Raw genomic sequence first — 22,861 nt, 5'->3', positions numbered from 1 at the left:
TGCCCGATACAGTATTTTGCAGCCCCTGCATTACAGATTATAAGGAAGTGTGAAGGTCGATACTTCTATAATGCTTCTAAAATCTGAGAATCAATAACTAAATAATCCCGGCGCTACCCTTTTAGCATTTGAATGTTAGTTGTTACAACTAACCAGCCAGGAACATCTGTAATCCAAGGTAAATGGAGCATGAAATGGTCTAAGCTGAGAGACACAGAGCTGATTCCAGGCCTGGAGGGGAAATGGGCTGGGACTGAGAAGTGTCTGTTTACTAGTGGCTCAGATTTCTTCCTGCTCTCCTGGCTGCGAAAAGCTTTGAGCCCCAGAGACAAATATTTCCATTGGTGGCCCTGAATGCCCAATAAGTTTCCTATACCTGGTGTGGCATGGATAAACCATACAAGTGCTTTATCATCTATGTTTCATCCACACTTGTAAAAGTGAGTGACGGTGGGTTTCCCACTGTGAAGCTGGTGGCAAAACTCACACAAAATTTTAATTTTGGTGGCTGATATTTTCATAGCAAAGCAAATAATTGAATCTAGCGACCCAGTCAAAACTCTCTGACTTCTGATTTTACATAAAAAGACAAGAGTTTCTGTAATAGATCCATTTATTAAAAGGCATTTTCCCAAGAGCTGTGAGTAACCCAAGGGTTAGGCAAATTAGAAATGCAGAATAAACTGAGACACTGAGCAGTGGATGCTATGTAAACTGAAGAGCAGGACAATTTCAGTTATGTAGTTCTTGCATTAAAGAGCTCGTGCAACGTTCATCTCTTATTTTGTTGCAGTTCCGGGTGTTCACGGCCCCTTTCCATAAGGTGGGCTTTGCGGATTTCTGGCTGGCCGATCAGCTCAACAGTCTTGCTGTGATATTGATGGACCTGGAATACATGATCTGTTTTTACAGCTTTGAGCTCAACTGGGGGGACAAGTGGGCAGATCCAGGTATGGCAGGGTGTGGGGAGCAGATACAGTAACCACCATCTGTGATCACGTTTGCACTGTACATATTGAAAGGTCTTTGCTTGTCCACAGAGTTTCAGCTTTTTGATCAATGGAAATAATAGTGATATTATGATGGGGATTATGATCCGGAGGCTATAGCAACTGCCCTATGAGGAGTGGTTAAAACGCTTAGGGGTGTTTAGCTTGGAAAGAAGTTAAGGGGAGTTATGATAGAGGTCTATAAAATTATGCATGGTATGGAGAGAGTGGACAGGGAGAAGCTTTTCTCCCTCTCTCATAATACCAGAACCTCGGTGTCATCTGCTGAAGCTGGAGGGTGAAAGATTCAAAACAAATAAAAGGAAATATTTCTTCACACAACACGTAGTTAAATTGTGGAACTCCCTGCCCCATGATGTGATGACTGCCAACTTGGAAGGCTTTAAGAGGGGTGTGGAAATGTTCATGGAGAAGAGGGCTGTCCATGGCATACCTATTCTCTCCAGGATCAGAGGAGCAGGCCTGTGGAACTTACTTAGGTTCTGTGGAACACAGGCAGGACAATGCTGCTGCAGTTGTCTTGTTGGTGAGCTTCCTAGAGGCACCTGGACTTGATGGACTTTGGTCTGATCCAGCATGGCCTTTCTTGTGTTCTTATGTGCTTATCGGGGTCTGCTATAGATCACCAAACCAGGCAGAGGACTTGGATGAGACACACCTAGACAGGTTACAAAGTTCTCAAAGAGACAGGACACAGTGGTCATGGGAGATTTCAATTACTGGGTATCAGTTGGAAATCCAGCTCTGCTCAAAGTGAAAGGTCAAATAAATTCCTGACTTTTCTTGCTGACAACTTCATCGTCCAGAAAGTGGAGAGGGAAACAAAGGGGTCTGCTATCTTGGACTTGATTCTCACCAACAGGGAAGAAGTGGTTGACGAACTGAAAGTAGTAGGCATCCTGGGTAGTAGTGACCATGTAATTTTGGAATTTACAGTCTTGGGGAAGAGGAAAGCTGTACGTATAGGTTGGGCTTTAGGATGGCAAATTTTAACAAAGTTAAAGTTTATTACTGGGTCCCATGGTCAGAAATACTTAAGGAGAAGGGAGTTCAAGAGGGGTGGGAGTTTCTTAAAGGCGAAATATTGATGGCACAATCCCAAACAATTCCTATGAGATGGAAAAATGGGAGGAGCCTCAAGAAGCCAGGGTTTCTAAAGATTTGAGAAATAAAAAAAGACTCATTTAGGAAATGGAAGGACGGCCTTATAACCAGGGATGAATATAAACAAATATGCTTGTAGGGGGAGTGTTAGAAATCTTAAGCTTAGTATGAGCTTTGGCTAGCAAGAGATGCTAAACACAACAAAAAAGGGAGGTGAGGAAGGGTTGCGTCAGTGTTTGGCTCTCATTACCCTTTCTTACATGCCCGGGAAATGCCAATTGCCACTTTGGGGTCAGGAAGCAATTTTACACCAGGCCAGATTGGCCATGGATCCTGGAGGGTTTTTGTTGCCATCTTCTAGGCATGCAGTAGGGGCCACTAGAGGTATGGGGGGAGGTAGATGTGAATTTCCTGCATTGTGCAGGGGGTTGGACTAAATGATCCTGGTGGTCCCTTCCAACTTTATGATTCTATGAATGGAGAGCCATAGTGTATTGCCCAGGCATTTAACATACCGCCACTTGGATACTTTTTAAAAAATTTCTTTACAGTGCCTATTAATGGCTTAGAACTGCTGGTGAAAATACATCTGACAGGAAAGCTTCCGCATCCCAGTTAAAAAACAGCTTCTGATGCGGTTAAGTTTTCATGCAGAGAAATTACCAGTCTGCTTAGCCAAATTCGAAGCCTTCCTCTGACAAGAGGCTTCTATCAGATGATGGGTCCTTGGTCCAGAGGAAGACTTCTGACTTGGCCAAGTGAACATAAGAACATAAGAAAACATAAGAACATAAGAAAAGCCATGCTGGAGCAGACCAAGGCCCATCAAGTCCAGCAGTCTGTTCACACAGTGGCCAATCGGGTGCCTCTAGGAAGCCCCCAAACAAGATGACTGCAGCAGCACCATCCTGCCTGTGTTCCACAGCATCCAAGATAATAGGCATGCTCCTCTGATCCTGGAGAGAATAGGTATGCATCATGACTAGTATCCATTTTTTAACTAGTAGCCATGAATACCCCTTTCCTCCATGAACTTGTCCGCTCCCCTCTTAAAGCCTTCCAAGTTAGCAGCCATCACCACATTTTGGGGCAGGGAGTTCCACAATTTACCTATGTTTTGTGTGAAAAAAATACTTCCTTTTATCTGTTTTGAATCTCTCACCCTCCAGCTTCAGCAGATGACCCTGCGTTCTAGTATTAAGTGAAGTGGCAGGATGACCCATAAACAGAATATGGTGCCTCGTAAAGGCACATACACCCAGCTGTATTGAACGCACAAGATTCAAAACTGTTGCTTATTGGAATATCACTTCTGTCAATTTCACATGACCACCTTTCTTGGTGAAAATGGAATAATTTGAAGAGAAACGGAGGGATTTTCCTCCCCCTTCTTTCTCTTTCCCTTGATGTTTGTCATCTTATTCTTTGCAGGTCCTAAGATTTGCAACTCGTACGCCTACGGTGTGCGAGCTGTTGTTCAGTGCATTCCTGCTTGGTTGAGGTTTGTCCAGTGCCTGCGCCGATACCGTGACACCAAACGGGCCTTTCCCCACCTGGTCAACGCTGGCAAATATTCCACCACCTTCTTCATGGTGACGTTTGCGGCCCTTTACAGCACCCACAAAGGTACTGATGATCAGCCCAGTATTCTCCCCTACAGAGAGCAACATTTTTCGGGCCGGTCAGTTCTACGTCTTTAGGGCCTACTAACATATTACCTTGGAAACTTTTGTCGGACCTCTCCGTGAATTTTTAAACCTTAAAAAACAGCTGTGGGGCACAACTTGGATTAGGTTAAGGGGCGTTTGAGAAGGGGGAGATTTGCAGCAATAAAACAGGGAGATAACTCAGATATAAAAGCCAGCTCTTTCTAGAGCTAAGAGGGTTCCCCCCTCCCATTTTGATTAATTGCTTGGTACCAGAAGTTGGAGATTAATGGGGCAAAGTCCAGCAAGGAAATGAACTCACTGGGAATCACTGTGTGTTGTTTTCTTGTTTTATTGCTGTAAATCTCCCCCTTCTCAAACTCCCCTTAACCTAATCCAAGGTTAAGGGGCATTATGGGGAGGGTTTAACTCCCTGTGTGTTTTTCCTGGTAGAAATCATCCCTCCGAGTTGCTGTTAGCTCCAGTGGGTTGGGGGAGGAAGGGTACAATAAGGATTCTCCCCCCACCCCGCATCAGCATCTGGGGAAAGGATTACATCTCCTTTCCCCTAGTGCTGTGGTCTCAGGCAACAATAGGGGAGGGGTCTCTTTGGCTGTTTTTTGAAGTTCAGAAATACATTGGGAGATTGTATCCGGGATCACCTGTGCCGTATGTAGTTTGACCCTTATATGGGAGGAGGGGACACAGGTTGAGTTTCAGTAATAGCTTTTAGAGAAATAGCTCCCTCGTTTTGCAGCCCACTCCCGGAATCTGATGAAACTTTACGTAGTGAAACCAAGTCAGTATGGTGGTCTTTCATGCCCATTCCCTAAAGCTCTTCAATAAAATGAACTTTTTTTTTGGTGTTTGTTATACAAGCACTACATGTTGTTACGTGAAATTAGAATAGGAGTGATGGAATAAGTTTGGAATCTGGTCCAAGAAAGGGGGGGGTTACGTGCTTGTGTCTAATGGAATAGTCCAAAGTTATAGAACCTATTCCATCATAAGCATTTCAAGACTTTGGGGTGAAAATTTTTAAAAAACCTCTCTTTGCCCTTTTACAGGTCCTAGCTTTAGGAACGGTTGTCACAGTGGGAAGTATTAGCTGTAAAAAAATTTCCTGACAAGATGGGAGAGAGTCACATTTCCCCTCCCCCCCCCCACCATTTTCGGTATGAGCAGAAACCTTTGGGCTGCTAAATGAGTAAGAAAATTAATAGTGTTTCACGGCTGTGTAACAATTAAAGTCCTTTTGCTAGTGACTCGCTGGATCAAACCAAACCATGAAATGTGTCCAGTGCTAGAAAACTGCCTTTTGACTTTCATGTTGTAATTTTTATTTTTCCACAAGATGATGGGGAGTTATTTCCAACCCATTAATCTGCACATTGGACTCTCTGATCCTTCATGTTCCCCCATCTCCGTGGAAACCAAAATGACTTGATTTTTTTTTTATTGTTGCTCTTCTTGCGAAGGAGTAAAGCTTTCTAGTTCTTTGCGCTTCAGGCAGTCACTGTGTCTGCCTTTGTTCTTTTTCCCTCCAGTCTCATGTCAGTCAAGAGGTTTTCGTCTGTTCCTGGAACCGCATGACTGATCTGTCACACACATTGGCAAAAGCAAATGTTTTGAGCCATTTTCTCACTTTGCGGGTACAGCAGCAGTTTGAGGAACTGCAGATTTGGATAAGCTGTGATTGCCTTCTTGGAAGTTCATCTTCCTCGTCCGGCTGATTTATATTTTCTGCAACATTAAGAGAACACGGGGTCATTTGCCTGCTTTGGTGCTGCTCAGCAGAAGGCACTGCTAGTTTAAAGTGGGATTAGAATCTGAGGAGACTAGTTTGAGATACTGACATAAGAACTATGGTTCAAAATTAACACTAGTCATGGGAGACACGGCATTGCATGGGGAGCAATGGATCACTTACATTAAGGATGGCAGAATTGGGTGAGTGTATTGCCTTAGATTTCTTATCTCATCAACACCAGACTTGCTTCATTTTGTAAAACATTCTCAGGGCTTCCCCCCAAATTATGACTGCAGGAAAGTTTAAAAATTGCCAGACCAATTTTTTAAAGTGTATATTTGTGCATGTGTGTGTATGTGTGAAATAACACAAATATCTTTTTTTCTTGGTAGTTTTACTAGGGATAAGATCTTTTGAAATTTTTACTCCCTTATCCCCCCTTCCCTTAACAGATTGTTTTAGTTCACACTATTTTGTGGTTACCTTAATTTGTTCTACTAGAAGGGAATAGGCAAGATTCTTTCCTTGAACACTAATTTTCTCTTTTCTCCTGTGGTCTATTTCACATACTACACAGCAGCAAACACTGGTTTGCATCACTCCACAGGAAGACGCAGCTGATCCCAGAGCCTGCACAATTCTTGTGCTTGTCATATTCACACACCACCTTTTAGAGGGTATTGTGCACCTGGGACTGAGGAGTAAAAAAAAAAAAAATCACAGAGATAGTGTTGAATATTCACTTGCTTTGACTTAAACATGAAAGGGTTATCAATCCAAAAACTTACGTTTGCCCTAGGTTTGCCTCCAACATTCGAGGGTGTCCTTTTCACACAGATATCCAGTCCTCTTACAGGATTGTGGCTGCTGACCCAGAAAGTGACACCAATGGCTGTGCACAAGCTATGTTTGCGCACACTCAAGGCCTTCCCCGTTCATTTTGAGAGGCAAGGGGCTGGGGCAGCTCTGTTTATGCATCCCATTGCATGCCAGCAAAGCTGCCTGTGTCATTGAAATGAACGGGGAAGCCTGTGCGATGAAACTCTTGTGGTCAAACATGTTCTGTTTTACCCCTTTGCTATAAATAATGAAGAATCTGGTTAACTCAGGGAAGGCTAGGTCAGGGGTCGGCAAACTCATTAGTCAAAAGAGCCAAATATCAACAGTACAACGATTGAGATTTCTTTTGAGAGCCAAATTTCTTAAACTTAAACTATATAGGTAGGTACACTGTTTATTAACTTAATAAACTTTAATTAAAGTTTTAAGTCTTAATTAAACTATAGGTACACTGAATAAAACTTGATATCATACTTAATAGTGATCTTATTTATTGATAAAAATTAAATTGTAAGTCCCTGCCATTTCCCCCTCCCCGTCCAGAGTCCTCGTCTGGAGGCCTGGTCTACAGCCATAAAAGCCTATTGGTAGACCTGGCCTCCGGCTGAGTCCCATTGGGAGGCCAGGTCTACCTGTTGGCTTTCTTGGCAGTAGACCAGGCCTCCGGAGGCCCATAGAAGACCTGGCCTCTCAAGGGGGACTTTTTTCCCCTCCTCGGAGTCCAGGTCTACTGCCAAGAAAGCCAGTGGGTAGACACGGCCTCTGAGGAGGGAAAAAAGTAAGGCATCCATAAAATTAAATCATGACAGTGACTGACAAACACTGTACATTTTCCCCATCTGCATTCTCAAAACTCTGCAGGGGGGCTTATTGTTGAGTTGTGCATCTGTGTGGCAAATACAAGGCAAAACCTCCCATTCATAAATGGCCAATAACCCCCCATGCAGAGTTTTGAGAATCTGGATGGGGAAAATGTGCATCTGAGTGGCAAATCCAAGGCAGAACCTCCCATTCACAAATGGCCAATAACCCCCCATGCAGAGTTTTGAGAGTCTGGATGGGGAAAATGTGCATCTGAGTGGCAAATCCAATGCAAAACCTCCCATTCATAAATGGCCAATAACCCCCATGCAGAGTTTTGAGAATCTGGATGGGGAAAATGTGCATCTGAGTGGCAAATCCAATGCAAAACCTCCCATTCACAAATGGCCAATAACCCCCTTGCAGAGTTTTGAGAATCTGGATGGGGAAAATGTGCATCTGAGTGGCAAATCCAAGACCTCCTCCTCCTCGCCGCCGCCTGGTCTCCTTCCTACCTTCCCTCAAGACCCGACCCAGGACTGCCCTGGGCGGACACTGACTGGCCCCGCGCCCCACTTACCTCCGAGCCCGGGGAACAGGCAGCGCAGCGCGGCGGGAGCACAGCGTGGACGGAGCCAAGCCGCGGTGCCGGGCCGAGGAGGGAGGGGCGAGCGACTGGGGCCCCGACAGCCATCCCCGACGGGAGGGCGGGCCAGAAAGGCATTCTCCCAGCCAGCATGCTGGGGCTGAGAGGCGAGACCAGGAGCGACCCGGGGCAGCTCAATGCCCCAGCGGGCCGGCGCGCAGATGCCAACGGCTCCAGCACCAGGCGGCCCTTACAACAAGGGAGAGGGGAGCCAAAGCGGGGCGGCCTAGATGAGGCCCCGGGGGGAGGTAGCTCTTGGGCCGGCCGGCGGGAAGACGGGCCCGGACGGACACCAGACGGCCCCCTGACCAGACCACCCGCCGGAGAGGAAAGGGGCGGGGCTGGAAACCGGGAGGGCCCTTGGAAGTTCGGGGAAGGTGGAAGGGGCGGGAAGCTCTTCAAACCCCCGCCGGCCAGCTGGGTGGGACTGGAAAGAGCCGCACTCAAGGGCTCAAAGAGCCGCATGCGGCTCGGGAGCTGCTCTTTTGCGACCCGTAGGCTAGGTAAAAGGTAAAGGTAGTCCCCTGTGACCCATGAGGCAACGTCACATCACAACGCTTACCAGGCAGACTGTGTTTACCAGGTGGTTTGCCATTGCCTTCCCCACTTTACCTCTAGCAAGCTGGGTACTCATTTTACCAACCTCGGAAGCATGGAAGGCTGAGTTAACCTTAAGTCGGCTACCTGAAACCCACTTCTGTCGGGTTTGAACTCAGGTCGTGAGCAGACTACAGTAGTGCAGCTTACCACTCTGCGCTATGGGGCTCTTGTTTCCACACATTAAACCTCTATTAAAAAGACAGGGTGTTTTCTTAAGGCTTGTTGACAACCTTAATTATAACTAGTGTAAACATTAAAAAGGTAAGGTGCAAGCAGAGCATTCGACTGCAGGACTGTACCTTACCACTCTGCGCCATGGGGCTCTCTTGGGGAAGGCCACATTTTGATGAAAATGACATCATGTTTGAAAGAACAACTCCCAAGGTTTGGGCAGCACATCACCTCCGAGACCTGACCTGTCCTAGCCCTTCTTGGGAAGGCAAAATACCTCGAGCTGGCCCCGGGATAGTCCTCACTTTAAGAGCATCTGTGTAAAAGTGGCAGTGGTGAATCTACTGGAGTGGGGGACTTCCTACAAGATTTGTCCTCCCAGTCCATACTCTCTTCCAGGGCAGCCTTATGCACGTTTACTGCACCTGATCTTGTCAGATCTCAGAAGCTAAGCTGGGCCGGCCCTAGTTAGTATTTGGATTGGAGACCACCAACGAATACCAGGGTTGCTATGCAGAGGAAGGCAATGGCAAATCACTTCTGTTAGTCTCTTGCCTTGAAAAATACTACTGCATCGCCATAAGTGAGCTGTGACTTGACGGCACTTTACATACACAAATGCGCATAGGATTGTAGTCTTTTATAACCAGGAGTTTTGTGCATGAAACAGTTTGATTTGCCATTTTGGAAAACCCTGGTGTAGCATAACCAGCGTGGTATAATGGTTGGAGTGTTGGACTGGGGTCTTGGAGATCCTTGCTCAAATTGCCACCCTGCCATGGAAGCTCACGGTGTGACCTTGGACTCTCTCTCAGCCTGAACTGGTTGTTGTTGTGAGGATACAATGGCAGAGAGGAGAACAGTGCTGTGAGCTGCTTTGGGTTCCCTGTTGGGGAGTAGAGCAGGGCATAAATATTCAAATAAATAAAATGACATGCTTTCAAAGGGAGGGATGTGTGTGTGCACCAATTGGAGATGGAATGAATGTGGTAGCAATCATAGCAATCTGTAAAGCATCATCGGGCGTCTGTTGTGATAACTGAAATACCCAATCATTCGTGTGTCTTTCATGCTGTGCCCATCAGAACTTCATGCTTCCCTGCCTTTTGCATTAGCTACAAACTAGGTAGCATCTTGCACAGCCTGGTTCAGGGCTAGTAGAGGTTGGGAGGGGGAGAGAGAGCACACCTATAGAGGCAGCATTCCAAGGCAGCCCAGTATTTTGGAGAGACAGAGAATGAGAACTCAGTCCTTTGCTCTTAAGAATGGGTATTCTTCTGAGGGGGTACAAACGTAAGAAGGAGAGGGAGGGTACCTTGTTGCTTACCGCCTGAATTGTGCAGAATGGAGTGATAATAGTTGCCACGGTAACAGAAGTATGTTCATTATTTTTTCAAAGCCTTCTTCCTTCTCCCCCTTCCCCAGCATGTTCCTATATGCCAGTCGTTGACTTCAGGAAGAGATGGAGCATGGGGGGGGGGGTTTGGGGAGGAGGGTGTCTCTGAGCCACCAGCCTAGAAATCTGTAATCCTCTCTTAGAAGGTGAGGCTGTTGTTGGCTGCTCTCATCTCTTTGTGTAAGAATCACTGAACATGTTACAGCTGTTTTGTTGGGCTTGTTTTCTTTCATTGATTTTTGTAGTCAAATTTCTGGCTCTCCTCCAAAGTCTGAATCACATCCACACAGTTATGTAGATTATGCTAGCTGCTGACCCCTGCGGGACAGAATTTTCAACAGCTGCATCAAACACTTCCACATAGGCAAAGTTATCTGTGGCTCAGGTTCTAAGTGTACTTATTTAAGTAATTTTGATTAAAAATTGTACGACTTCTTCCATATAATGTGTTCAGACTCGCTGTATTAAGAGTCCTTTCTGTGGATAAAGCTATAAGGTATTCATGGCTACTAGTTAAAATGGATTCTAGTCATGATGCATACCCATTCTCTCCAGGATCAGAGGAGCACGCCTATTATCTTGGGTGCTGTGGAACACAGGCAGGATGGTGCTGCTGCAGTCATCTTGTTTGGGGGCTTCCTAGAGGCACCTGGTTGGCCACTGTGTGAGCAGGCTGCTGGACTTGATGGGCCTTGGTCTGATCCAGCAGGGCTTTTATTATGTTCTTATGTTCTTAAGAGAGATTTTATCTATTATTTTAGGGAATTTTCACCCCACCTTTCTGTTTTCATAAGGGCCACCAAGACAGCTAACCAATTAAAAACATACATAATAAAATCACATATTTAAAACCATCAACACTAATTAAAACATAACATTAAAACCAGAGCTAAAATACATACAAAAACATAAAAGCAACAATTGAAACATTGGGCAGGAGAGATCACTGAGGGAATGCCAAATGAAACAAAAAAAGACTTTACCTGCTGGCGGAAGGTGGCAACAGAAGGGGCATGCTCCCTGGGGATAGAGTTCCAGTGTTTTGGTGCCATGACCGAGAAGGCCCTCTCTTCAGTTGCCACCCACCTAATCTCTGAAAGCAGGGAGCACCCAAAGCAGGACCTTGGAAGATGGCCACAGTGCTCAGGTAGGTTCATAGGGGAGCAGATGGCACTTCAGGTTTGTTGGTCCCAAACCATATAGGGCTTTAAAGGTCAACAGCAGCACCTTGAATTGTATCTGAAAATAGATAGGGAGCCAGTGTAGATGGGCCAAGACTGGAGTGATGTGGTGCCTACAACCCATTCCAGTCAGCGTCTTGGCTGCAGCATTCTGTGCCAATTGAAATTCCTGAGCACTTTTCGAGGGCAGCCCCCACATAGGACGCACCGTAGTAATCTGATCAAAATGTAAATCAGGGCATGTGCCACAGTGGCCAGATGTTTTCTGCCGAGGAAAGGCCACATCCAGCTAACCAGTCAAAGCTGGTAAAAGGCACTCCTGGCCATTGCTGCCATCTGCTTACCCAGCAATAGGTCTGGGTCCAAGAACACCCTTAGACTACAGACCTATTCCTTTAAGGGGAATGCAATCTCATCCAGAACGTGTGACACCTTAAATCCCAGGTCAGACTTTCCACTCACCAATAGTACTTTCATCTTGTTGGGATTAAGGTTCAGTTTATTAGCCCTCATCCACCCCAAAACTACCTCCAGGCATCCATTTCAGGGTTTCTGCATCCTCCTTGGTATCAGCCAATGGTGCAAAATAGACCTAAATATTATCCACATGTTGGGGACAACCCAGCTCGAGCCTCCAGATGACCACACCTAGGGGCTTCATGTAGATGTTAAAGAGCATAAGGGGACAAGCTAAAACCTTGTGGGACCCCACAGGCCAGAAGCCAAAGGGGCTGAGCAGCAGTCCCCCAGCATCACCTTCTGAAACCTCCCCTTTAGGTAGAACCAGAACCACCACAAAACGGTGCCTTCCAATCCCAGCCGAGATAGGTGCTCCAGAGAGATGCCGTGATTGATGGCATCAAAAGTTGCCGAGTCGTCCAGGAGAATCAACAGAGTTGCATTCCCTCTGTCCATCTCCTGGCGCAGGTCATCATCCATCAGGGCAACCAAGGCAGTTTCAGTCCCATGACCAGTCCTAAAACCAATCTGGGAAGAATTAAGACAATTCATTTCATCCGGAAAAGCTTGAAGTTGTCCAGCCACCAGGTTCAAACACCTTGCTCAAGAATGGAACATTTGAGAATGGCTGATACGTTATTGAGATCTCCTGAGTCCAGGGTAGTTTTCTTTAGAAGTGGATGCACCTCAGCCCATTTCAAGGTGAGGGTGACCACCACCTCTCTTAAGGAGGCATAATAATCTATTGTCTGTCTGTCTGTCTGTCTGTATGTATGTATGTATGTATGTGCGCTTCTATTAGTCTGTTTTTCAAGCTTCTGTGTTCCATAAATTCGTTAATCCTTTCTTCTGCAAAAGCTATTTGTAACCAAGTGCATACAGCACCTGTTCTTTTATTGAATCTTGTGGTGAAAGTGTTTATTTCAACAGAGTTGGATATGTAGCCTAAAGATGTCTCTCTGTGTGTGTTGCTGTGCTCCATTACTTTAATCAAATGTTTCCGCCCCAGGTTTTACTGTACTGTACTGTTTCGCAGCCTCACTACCCCCAAGCAAGTAGAAAATTTAAGAGGAGCTTCACAGCTTAAGCTTCTTTGTGAAGAGGAAGCATTGGAGACTTCGGGCATTTTTGAAATATCTGCTTGGACAATAGACAAGGGAGCAGGTAGGAAGCCAGTAAACATGCAAGCAGATAGTACTAGCTCCAAAGCAGTATCCCTTCAACACCCCAAGATCTTTTTGTTTTAAGCCTTTTTCAGTTCTAACCTCGGCAGAGATATGGTTTATATATGGTTTATTGCAGGAGCTCATCCATCAGACCCCCTACCCCAGCTTGCTGTTATATTCCAGGGTTTACAAAAGCCGCAAGAGAGAGGGCTACATTGCAGATCTGACGACAAAGGGGTGCAGCAATCTTAAAAGTGAGAACTGTACAAATATACTGACACGCCTCCAGCTGGAGAGCCAGCACGACGTAGGGGTTAAGAGCGGTGGACTCTAATCTGGAGAACCGGGTTCGAGTCCCTGCTCCTCCACATGAGCAGTAGACTCTGATCTGGGGAACCAGGTTGGTTTCCCCAAACCTACATATGAAGATGAAGAGTTGGTTTTTATATGCCGACTTTCTCTACCACTTAAGGAAGAATCAAACTGGCTTACAATCACCTTCCCTTCCCCTCCCCACAATAGACACCCTGTGAGGTAGGCAGGGCTGAGAGTGTGTGACTGGCCCAAGGTCACCCGACTGGGTTAGTGTATAGGAGGGGGGAAACGAATCCAGTTCACCACATTAGCGTCCACCGCTCATGTGGAGGAGTGGGGAATCAAACCTGGTTCTCCAAATCAGAGTCCACCGCTCCTAACCACCACACCACGCTGGCTCTCTTTGGTGACCTTGGGGTAGTCATAGTTCTCTTAGAGCCCTCTCAGCCTCACCTATCTCACAAGGTGTCTGTTGTGGGGAGAGGAAGGGAAGGAGATTGTAAGCTTATTTGATTATCCTTAAAAGGTAGAGAAATTCGGCATATAAAAACCAACTCTTCTTCGTCTTCATTGTCCTTATAATGTGCTATGTTCTTGCAATAGTTCTGCAAAGGCTTATCCAACATCTCTGCTGTCCTAAATACTAGTTGCTGAGCCAGCAGATGTGGACAATTGTCAGGCAAGCCAACTCATACTGTCCCCCCACTTGGTCTGATTATGCTAGGAAAATAGTGAGTTGCTCCCATTTTTGCTGCTTGGCTTCTAAAAATGCACAAACATGGAAGGACTTATATATTCCTAAGACAGAAAAGGGTTGTGGCGGGGGAGGGGGAGGGGGGAGAGCTTGGAAGAGGCCTGGAGGCCCCCCACCTAAAATTCCAGAATCTGGGGCCGGGCGTGAGAGCCAGACTTTCATTAGTATGGAGCGTTGACTTTTGGGGTGCTTTACGGCTTTGGCTTCTTCCTCTGGAGCTCCTTGCCCCGTGGCACTGCAGTCTGCCTTCTCATTGTCTCTGTCCTGCCCACAGTCCTTTTCAAATAATTCCAGGTTCTTGTAAAAGGCTCATCGATACATTCTCCCTCTGAATAATTTCTTAGCTGTAAAATGAACTTTTCCTTCCGCCTGTTGGATAGGAGTACTGTCGTAAGTTCAGCTGTGATAAGTTGGTTGGTATCCAACGCTGAGCCTCCCTGGCGTGCTCCTTCCTAAGTTAATCATACAGCCTTTGAAAACTGAAGCCATTGCTTTGACTTCTGTGCCCTTTCCAGATGATCCAAATAGGAGTAGGGAAAGGTGAGCTGTCAGCGACTTGAAAAATATGGTAAACCGTCAGATCTATTTCAGGCTATTTAATTACCATCTATTTCTCTCACTAAATGAGTTTCAGCAACAGACGTTAATTAAAAGGAAGGGGGAGGGATCTGTTAGCCAAACAGCTTGATCAAGGCAGCTGTTGCTACATGTAGAAGTGAACTGGGTTCCCCCGCCCCATTTCTTAAGTAGTATGGTCTCTTGTGAACAATTGTACCTGTTGCTGTGCATTTATAAAGACCAAATTGGAAGGCTGCATCATCCGAAGCAATGGTTTTCAGACTGTTCTGCTGAAACCTGGAGTCACTTAGACGCTCGTCAGGGCTCCTCAAAACCAAATAAGATCTTGCTCACCGCTGTCAGTCTCCTGAAATACACTGTTGTGGAGGAGCATTTAGTTCTAAGGCTCCCTGTCAGTTAATGCAGGGCCATAGCAATACTAGGTTTGGTTTGCCTTTGAGGACCATTTCACATATAGGAGGAGGAGGAGAAGAAGAGTTGTTTTTTATATGCCAACTTTCTCTACCACTTAAGGCAGAATCAAACCAGCTTACAATCACCTTCCCTCCCCCTCCCCACAACAGACACCCTGTGAGGTAGGTGAGGCTGAGAGAGCATGACTGGCCCAAGGTCACCCAGCTGGCTTCATGTGGAGGAGTGGGGAAACAAATCCAGTTCACCAGATTAGCCTCTTCCGCTCATGTGGAGGAGTGGGGAATCAAAACTAGTTCTCCAGATCAGACTCCACCCCTCCAAACCACCGCTCTTAACTACTACAACCACACTAGCAGCAACCCTGGTTTTCTCCAAATAAACCACATCTACTTGGCAAGAAGCTACACCCAGTTGTGACTCTATTTGCTTGACATGGTTTTCAAGTGGATGTTGCTGTTTTCCCAGTGTAAACATTCTTAGGTGTATCTTTTTTTTGTGGGGGGGGGGGATGTATGAAATAGAATTGAAAGACCTATTGTGTAGGCACAGCTATAGCTGTATTCTGACATCACGAACAAACCAGATTACTCAAATTCAATGCAAACATCATGTGGAAGCAAATCACGTCTTGCCTTGTTTCATGGGTCACTGGCATTTTATCATCGTCGTTCTCCCCACCCCATTCACCCCCTGTCCACCCTGTTGGTCTTCAGTCTACCTCAAATTTGTTGTGACATCTGACTCTGAATTTTGTCCCTTCCCCATAGACCAGGATTTAAAGCTAGAGTTAAATCATGGCTTTAGCATCCTCGTTCATGGGGAAGAAACAAAATTCTGATTTGTCCAGTCACCTGCATTCAGATGTCACAACAGATCGGAAATATACTGAAGACTTGTGAAGATAGATTTGGAAAAACAGAGCAAGTAAAACAGAAGCAAGAGAAATAGCCGTAAATAGCTTTCCCTTCTCTTTCCTCTCATTTTGGCCTGGGATCAACTCCCTTTAATGTTTTCTGGAACTATATGACCTCGATGCTGCTGTGCCATAATATCTAGTCTACCAAAAACATCTAGTGTTTTAACAGATGTTTAGCTCAAGGTATCAGGATAATAACTTTTAGGAGAATTGAGTGCGCAATTGGCTATTGATAGTGCAGCATACCTTAAGAAGGATATCTTTCTCATTTGAGGTATTCATAAGCAGAAAGTTACAGAAGATGGTATTCATCCAGCATGCAGGCATGATGTCATATGCCTCAAACCCCAGTTTGATTCAGCTTACCAACAGGTGCTTGTTCTTCCATTTTAAAGTATTGCTTGACCATGATAAGCTACCAAAATGGAAGAGAATCAGGTGGTCAGGGTTGGGTGGGGGGTTGTACTTGTCACGTGATAGTATGCTGATGTGAATCTCAATTGTTAAAGGGACATATTGTGCACTGGAATTTTCCCTAAATATCGTAGCATTGTTTAATGTGATTTTGTAGGGTATTTAATTGCAATAGCCAATTGAGTGAGGGACAGTAATTTCTTCCTCTTTTCGTGAAGCGATTTGCAGTGGTCTTAAAGCTCAGCCTTTAAGGCAGCTGATTTTTAATAGCTGTGATTTCCAGGGAAGTTTGATAAATGCTGTTTTTATATTGCTTAATGGGGGTCTGCCAGTAATGGAAACCAGGAAGCACTAAGGAACAAAGTCTGAACAAGGAGGGCAGTGTTTTCGTTCTTAGGAACTCAAGAGGGAAAAGGTTTAATCCTCAGTGAAAATAAAAAGAAAACCACTTACTGGATGTAGTAAGTTACTTTCAAAGACCTAGAATTATTGAATGTGCAAATGTATCTTTTTATGATAATGGTTTTTGAATGGCAATTGAATGTTTTATTTCCATTTCTGCAGAATGTAGTGTTTATGAAGTTAAGCTAATATACACACCTGAAGGAACAGACTCACTTGAAAGGACAGACTCAGAAGTTCTGATAGGTTGGGAAAACCCTACTGATGCCCCAAAACTCCTTGATGTCAACCACTTTCCCCTTGCTCCAGAGACACCAGAATTCTCTCTGGATAGTAACTGCTGTTACCAACAAATCTGAAAGATATTCCTTGCTAGACCGATTTGTACCTCTAGCACTCTGCATCTGTGTTGGCATTTAGAGACTCTGCCTAGTTACTGCATCTCCTGCTTCGATTGTACTAGCTAGTGCAGGGACAGTCAATTGTACTGTCGCAATTTCCAGTGATCACGTTTGTAAGCTGGTTGGTGTTCTTTGCCGACATAACAGGACTGCAAGTGTAGTCAATGTTGAATGATGACGCCTTCTGTACAATGCTGTGAAATTAGCAGGGTGTAGCAAAGGTGCTTCCGTCAAAGAAGAGGCAGAAGTGAAAGTGCCGTGTGTGGGGTTTTTTACTTAACAGGAGCCTCCAGGTCGTTCATCCATGCTCTGCTCTTCATCTTGTTGTCTGAGACGCTAATCGCATCACGTACGGCTCAGTTGGATTCAGCGTGGGATCTCGAGGTAGATGCATTGCTTCTAGTTTGGTAGGTGGCAGGTAATGCTAAGACTGAAGTCAGGCGGCCTGTATTTTACCGTAGTGCTTATCTTAAGATTAAGGCAGCTTCTTGATAACCTGCCCAGGTTTCCTGGCCCTATTATCGTGGCTTTTGACAATCAGCAGAAACCACAACTACCAGCAGCGGCTGACTCTCCCAGAATGCTTATCGTCTTATCCATTGTGCTTCTGAGCCAGGTCTTCAGTAACACATGGCATTGATTTTTTTTCCCCTGAAGCTGCATTGAATATATTGTTTGCCTTCTCAGGGATAATTCAAGAGGGTAAACAAAGAACATTTGATAGGCAGCAAATTCAACATTAGCTGTGTTTGCTGGAGAAATAGTTCTGTTGTGGACAGTTTTCATTTTCCCAAATGCATAGAGTGAAAACCTGAAGCAACCGCTTGGTAATAGTTTGTTATTTCTTTCATGAGGGGCATGTTAAAGAGGAAGGTAATTTAGCTATGTAGTTGTTCTGACCCCTTTTTTAAAGGGTATGCCAGTTGTCAGCCGTATCTTGCCTCTTCCTGAGAGAGAAAGAATTATTGGCTTCAGAGATGAGTATCCCTTTGGTGACTTGGGCTGCAATCCTAAGGACACCTTCCCGAGAGAAAGCCTCATTGAATAACATGGGACTGAGTTCTGAGTAGACCTGTTTAGGATTGTAGCCTCTGTTTTCTAGTCGCCTGTCCAGAGCTTGCGTTGTTGAATTTATCAACGTTGTAGAAGACAATAAGCGATAAATGATGGGATGTTCAGTACCATGAAGATTGTATCTTCCTTACATCGACTGCTTTCTCACAAATAATCATGCAAAAAGATAGTTGCTGGAACAGTATCATGTGGATCTGTGCAAGATACCAATCTTGCATTAGAAGCCAAAATGTGTAGGGGTAATGGGGAAACAATCTGAAAACCAGAGAAATTAATATTGAGGACAAACCAGCATGGTGAAATGGTAGTTTAATAGAAAATTGCCAGTGCATTTTGCAGATTTTGTTCATGGCTCTTTAGTAGGTCAACAAACACAGTAGATTACATTTTCTTCTGCTAAGAAAATCTGTTGCCTCTAAGCATGACCATGAATATATTCAGAGGAACGGCTTCTCTTAAATTTTACCGGAAGAAAATGCAATATAATGTGTCAATCTAAATACTAAATCAATTACTGCGATGACAGGGGGAATGCATTGGGAATGTACTTGTTGAAGGGCTATCGATTTTGCCCTTTGTTTCCCCCTCTACGTTTGGACTTCTAAGCTGGATCCTACCTTCTGTCACCAGGAACATTTCACTGACAAATGAACCATGGCCACTTGTGCAAGGAGAATGCTTCTTCTGCCAGAGGAATATGCCAGCACCAGTGTAACAGACCAGTAGAAACCATTCCAGTGTCTTTAAATATCTGCTCACATAGACACATGAAGCTACCTTATTCTGCGTCAGACTATTGGACCGCTATTATCTACTCAGGCTGGCAGTGGCTCTCCAAGGTCTTAGGTGGAAGTCTTTCGCATCACCTACTACCTGGTCCTTTTAACTGGAGATGCCAAGGATTGAACCTGGTACCTTCTGCATTCCTCTACCACTGAGTCACAGCCCATTCCCCCTCCTATGGAGACCAAGCTTCTAAATTTATCAGCCATCCTAATTCAAATGTCACCTCGGTATGACTCAGTTTTGCCAAAGCGCTTAAAATGTTAGAGAAACGAAACCGTTGTTACTAAGCTCTGTGTCTTTTGTTTTACTTTCATTTTCTCTTTAGTTTTTATTTTTCTGTGTTGGCAGACTGCAACATCCTGATTACATTTCAGGTTTTTGACAATCTACATTAAAAAGCGTTGTAAAATTTAGCAGTTTGCCCATTTTGCATACATTTGCTTCGCTGTAATAGACTGTAATAACTGTGAGGTTCGTGACATTTTTTTGGTATAGAGCTAGAAAAGCTTCAGTAAGCGAAGGAGAAAAAGGGTACAAGTGTAGAGAGGGCAGTCCTAAATGTCCCTAAGAAGAGCTATATCGCCATGAAGTGTACAAAAGCTCTACTCCTAGCATAATAATGCAGCCTTTGAGTGGTTGTGCTTGTACATGATCCATTTTGTGACTTTCCCCTACTAGCAATATCTGAAGGGAGACAAGCATGAAAACAATTACTTCTTGAAGTACGCTGTAAGTTTGTACTCAGGTTTGAGGATGCTGTGCCCACTTATAAAAGTAAATCTGCTCCTGAATTCACATTCTTTGGGCAAAATAAATACACCGTAGTTCGGATATGAAGTTTTTTATTCTATGGAGGGAGGTACAGGAAGTAACGTAAGAAACTTTATTGCTTTCCATAACATTCAAGTCTAGAGACTTTCAAAAAGAAGCTTAGAGCAAAATTTCATGATATGTGTAATGTTAGTCGAGTGCCCCAACCTAACTTGCCGTCATGTGTATGATTGGGGAACTCGCCTTCCAAAGTGCACCCTTGTTTGATGTGGCTCAGGAGTACTTCACGGAGGAGGGGCTTCAGCCTTCCCTCCTCTGCCATTTTCCTGTGCTGAAATGGCCACAGGAGAGAACATAAGAAAAGCCATGCTGAATCAGACAAAGGCCCATCAGGTCCAGCAGTCTGTTCACACAGTGGCCAACCAGGAGCCTCTAGGAAGCCCCTAAACGAGACAACTGCAGCAGCATCCTGTCTGTGTTCCACGTCACATAATATAATAGGCATACTCCTCTGATCCTGGAGAGAATAGAACTGTTTGCCCTACTGTGGTGCTCCAAGCATTCTGGGATCGTATGATTGAGTACACGTGGAGCCTAACAGCAGAGCAACCAGGGACCTCCCACAGCCATTTCCACGTAGGAAAACAGCGTAGCAATGAGCCACGTTGAGCAATAGAGTACTTTGGAAAGTGAGTTCCCCAATCATACATGTGACAGCAAGTCATGTTGGCCGACCCCAGTGCAACCCCCTCTCCCAGTCACATGTATCGCATAATTTAGCTCACAGGTTCTCTGAAATCGGTGGCCAGTATGAGCTCAGTTTTGTTTTTTTGCTGTACCAATGACAGCAACGACAAGTTCTTGAAATAGGCAAGAAAGGTAAAAAAAAATCCCATTTTTGTTTCACCTACCATTGATGACGGGTAGCAGGTGTTTAAGCACACCAGCTTCTCCTCAATCTGCTTTATACGCTTTTTAGCTTTCTAATGGCTTCATTACATGAAAGTCCACTGGCAAAAGCTGTATTTGTTTGAGGTGCACACAGATGTTAGCATAACCATGCGCAGCAGGTATCTTTTCTTGTGTGTGGATATTAAAGGCGCATTGTGCTCGGGGGCTGTGGCTAGAATACCAATACCCTGATTTTCCAGCCTTCCAAATATTACCGAAGAGGACTACTAGGAGTCACCAGTGGAGATTGAGATATAATTGCTCGCCTAAAGCAACAGCATCTTTCTGTTACACCCCCTGAATACTGATCAGGAAACCAGATAGGGAAGAAAGGGGTCAAAGCGAATCCCAGAATCAAGAATTGGGGGTGAGGCCAGCGACACCACAGTGGGCAGACATTTTAAGGTGCAAGACCAGGTGGTGTGTTTGGGTTTGGGGGAAGATCTGTAGCGAAACCTTGACATATAAATGTTGAATCACTGAGGTGTGTAAACATCAGGAGGGCACAACCCAACCCAACTGCTGTGAAAAAGAACCATGGCCTCTGGGTACAGAGGCAGAAAGATCTGCTTCCGCAAATGAACACTTTCTGGCTTGATTACTAATGCGGCACAAGAAGTTAATAGAGTTCTTTGTGTCACCGACTCCCTTTCTTACAATCACTTGCTCTTTTGACAGCCCTAAAATAATGTAAAGTTACCTGGAGATGGCCTTTGAAGTATGATGGTTTTTCGCTCTAGTGTGTGGGTTTTTTTTTTTTACTGTCCTTCTTATTTAAATATTTCTACAGTTCTAGGGCTGCTGTATATGCCAAAGCTCTCATCCATACAACTTGGGGAGTGTAGATCAGAGTTTTGTGGCTCTGAATGACTGAAGATACTCCTTGGGAGTTTGAGGGAAATACCATAAACTTGAGACCAATCAATGTGTATAATATATAAGAAGAAGACTGTGCCATCAAGTCACAGCAGGCTCACAGCAGGACCTATCATGGGGTACTGAGAAGGCATCTTTTTAAAACATATGGTAAAAAGAATTCTCCCACAGCTGCGGCCTGCCCCAATGACTCTGTGTGTCATGTTGTCCAAAGAAATATATATTCTCCTAGTGATGTGTGGTAAATGCCCAAATAGCCCACGCAGGCTTTTCTCTGGATGTCAGAAAACCGTACCGTGCCCTAATTTCAAGCCATGCCCATTGGTACTACAGTCACAGACGATAACAGAGGCTGCTTCTTGTGTACCTGGGGCATGGTGGCTTTCCCGCAGCCTGTCAAAACAGTCCAGTGGCATGAACAGTTTATTCCAGCCTAAGTTTTTGCTAGCAGGGGCTTGTTTTGTTGATTCATGATTTAGTGTGCATCCAAGGAAGCGAGGCGCTTCCACTGGAATAACTCTTGCTAATCTTTTAGGTGCCACTGAGCCCTATTCTATTTTGCTGTGATAAACTAATCCCCTCGGGAACGATCTCCTTGGCAGCAACTATGCACATGACTGTCTTCCCTTTCTGTTTAACAGTAAAACACTGTGACTGCTGTCTTATATTTGGATTCCAGAGTATCATCATCAGGGCCCATCCGTGCATGTCTCCCATTAATAAGAGCCTATCGGCTGGATGTTCTATCGATAAGGCTGTAATGTAGTGTTCCAGAGCTGCCCAGTTACCCTCAATAGCTGCTTTTTTTTTAGATGTAGGAGGGAAATAGACATTTACCAGGACCATACTAAGCCCTTGCCCAATCAAAAGGACCGCCATGGCCAACTTATCTAAGGAAGGTAGTTTTTCACCTTTGGCCTTAATTGAGGTTGATATAAGTATCCCCAGGCCCCTCCTTCTTTCTCCCCTTCCCTTTCCCAGATGAGGCCTCCAAGTTAAATGAATAAAAACCATCTAAGATTAACTCATCAGTCCAGGTCTCCTGTAACGCTATACAGTCAAATTTCCCGTGAAAAAAACAGTGTCAGCATCATTTGATAGACAGTGTACCCACCCTGCCACATTCCAAGATAAAATTTCTAAAGAATTAGTTATGCTCTGACTATTATTTCTTGTGGGTAGTAACACAGTGACTGAAAAAAATGGAAGATCCCATGTAGCTGTGCCCTGCTTTTCGCCATTATTGTTTTCTATTTCCCCAAAATACAGGGAAGCATCTTGGATAGTGTACGTGGGGGGAGGGGGGCAGTTGCGAAGCACAGAAATCTAGCAATGGGAAACCAATTAACAAATGCAATTAGTGCTCTTGTCTCATCACGCCATCCTTTTTTATTATGAACTAATTTACAGGCAACCTGCAGCTGTTTTCTCTAGGAAC

The 22,861-nt window shown here is 44.8% G+C and overlaps 1 protein-coding gene across 1 annotated transcript in view; it reads left to right on the top strand.

Annotated features, from left to right (window-relative positions):
* XPR1 (xenotropic and polytropic retrovirus receptor 1) overlaps positions 1 to 22,861 on the top strand; it is a 159,405-nt gene that overhangs the window by 125,494 nt on the left and 11,050 nt on the right. Inside the window, exons 10-11 of the mRNA XM_056844010.1 lie at positions 794 to 950; positions 3,546 to 3,740. Of these exons, the coding sequence (XP_056699988.1) occupies positions 794 to 950; positions 3,546 to 3,740 (352 nt within the window). The remainder of the gene's footprint in view (positions 1 to 793; positions 951 to 3,545; positions 3,741 to 22,861) is intronic.

The sequence above is a fragment of the Euleptes europaea genome, chromosome 2 (genome assembly GCF_029931775.1).
Source record: "Euleptes europaea isolate rEulEur1 chromosome 2, rEulEur1.hap1, whole genome shotgun sequence".
Taxonomy (NCBI): Eukaryota; Metazoa; Chordata; class Lepidosauria; order Squamata; family Sphaerodactylidae; genus Euleptes; species Euleptes europaea.
The sequence above is the reverse complement of the archived record's forward strand: the minus strand, read 5'-3'. Positions and strand labels throughout refer to the sequence as shown.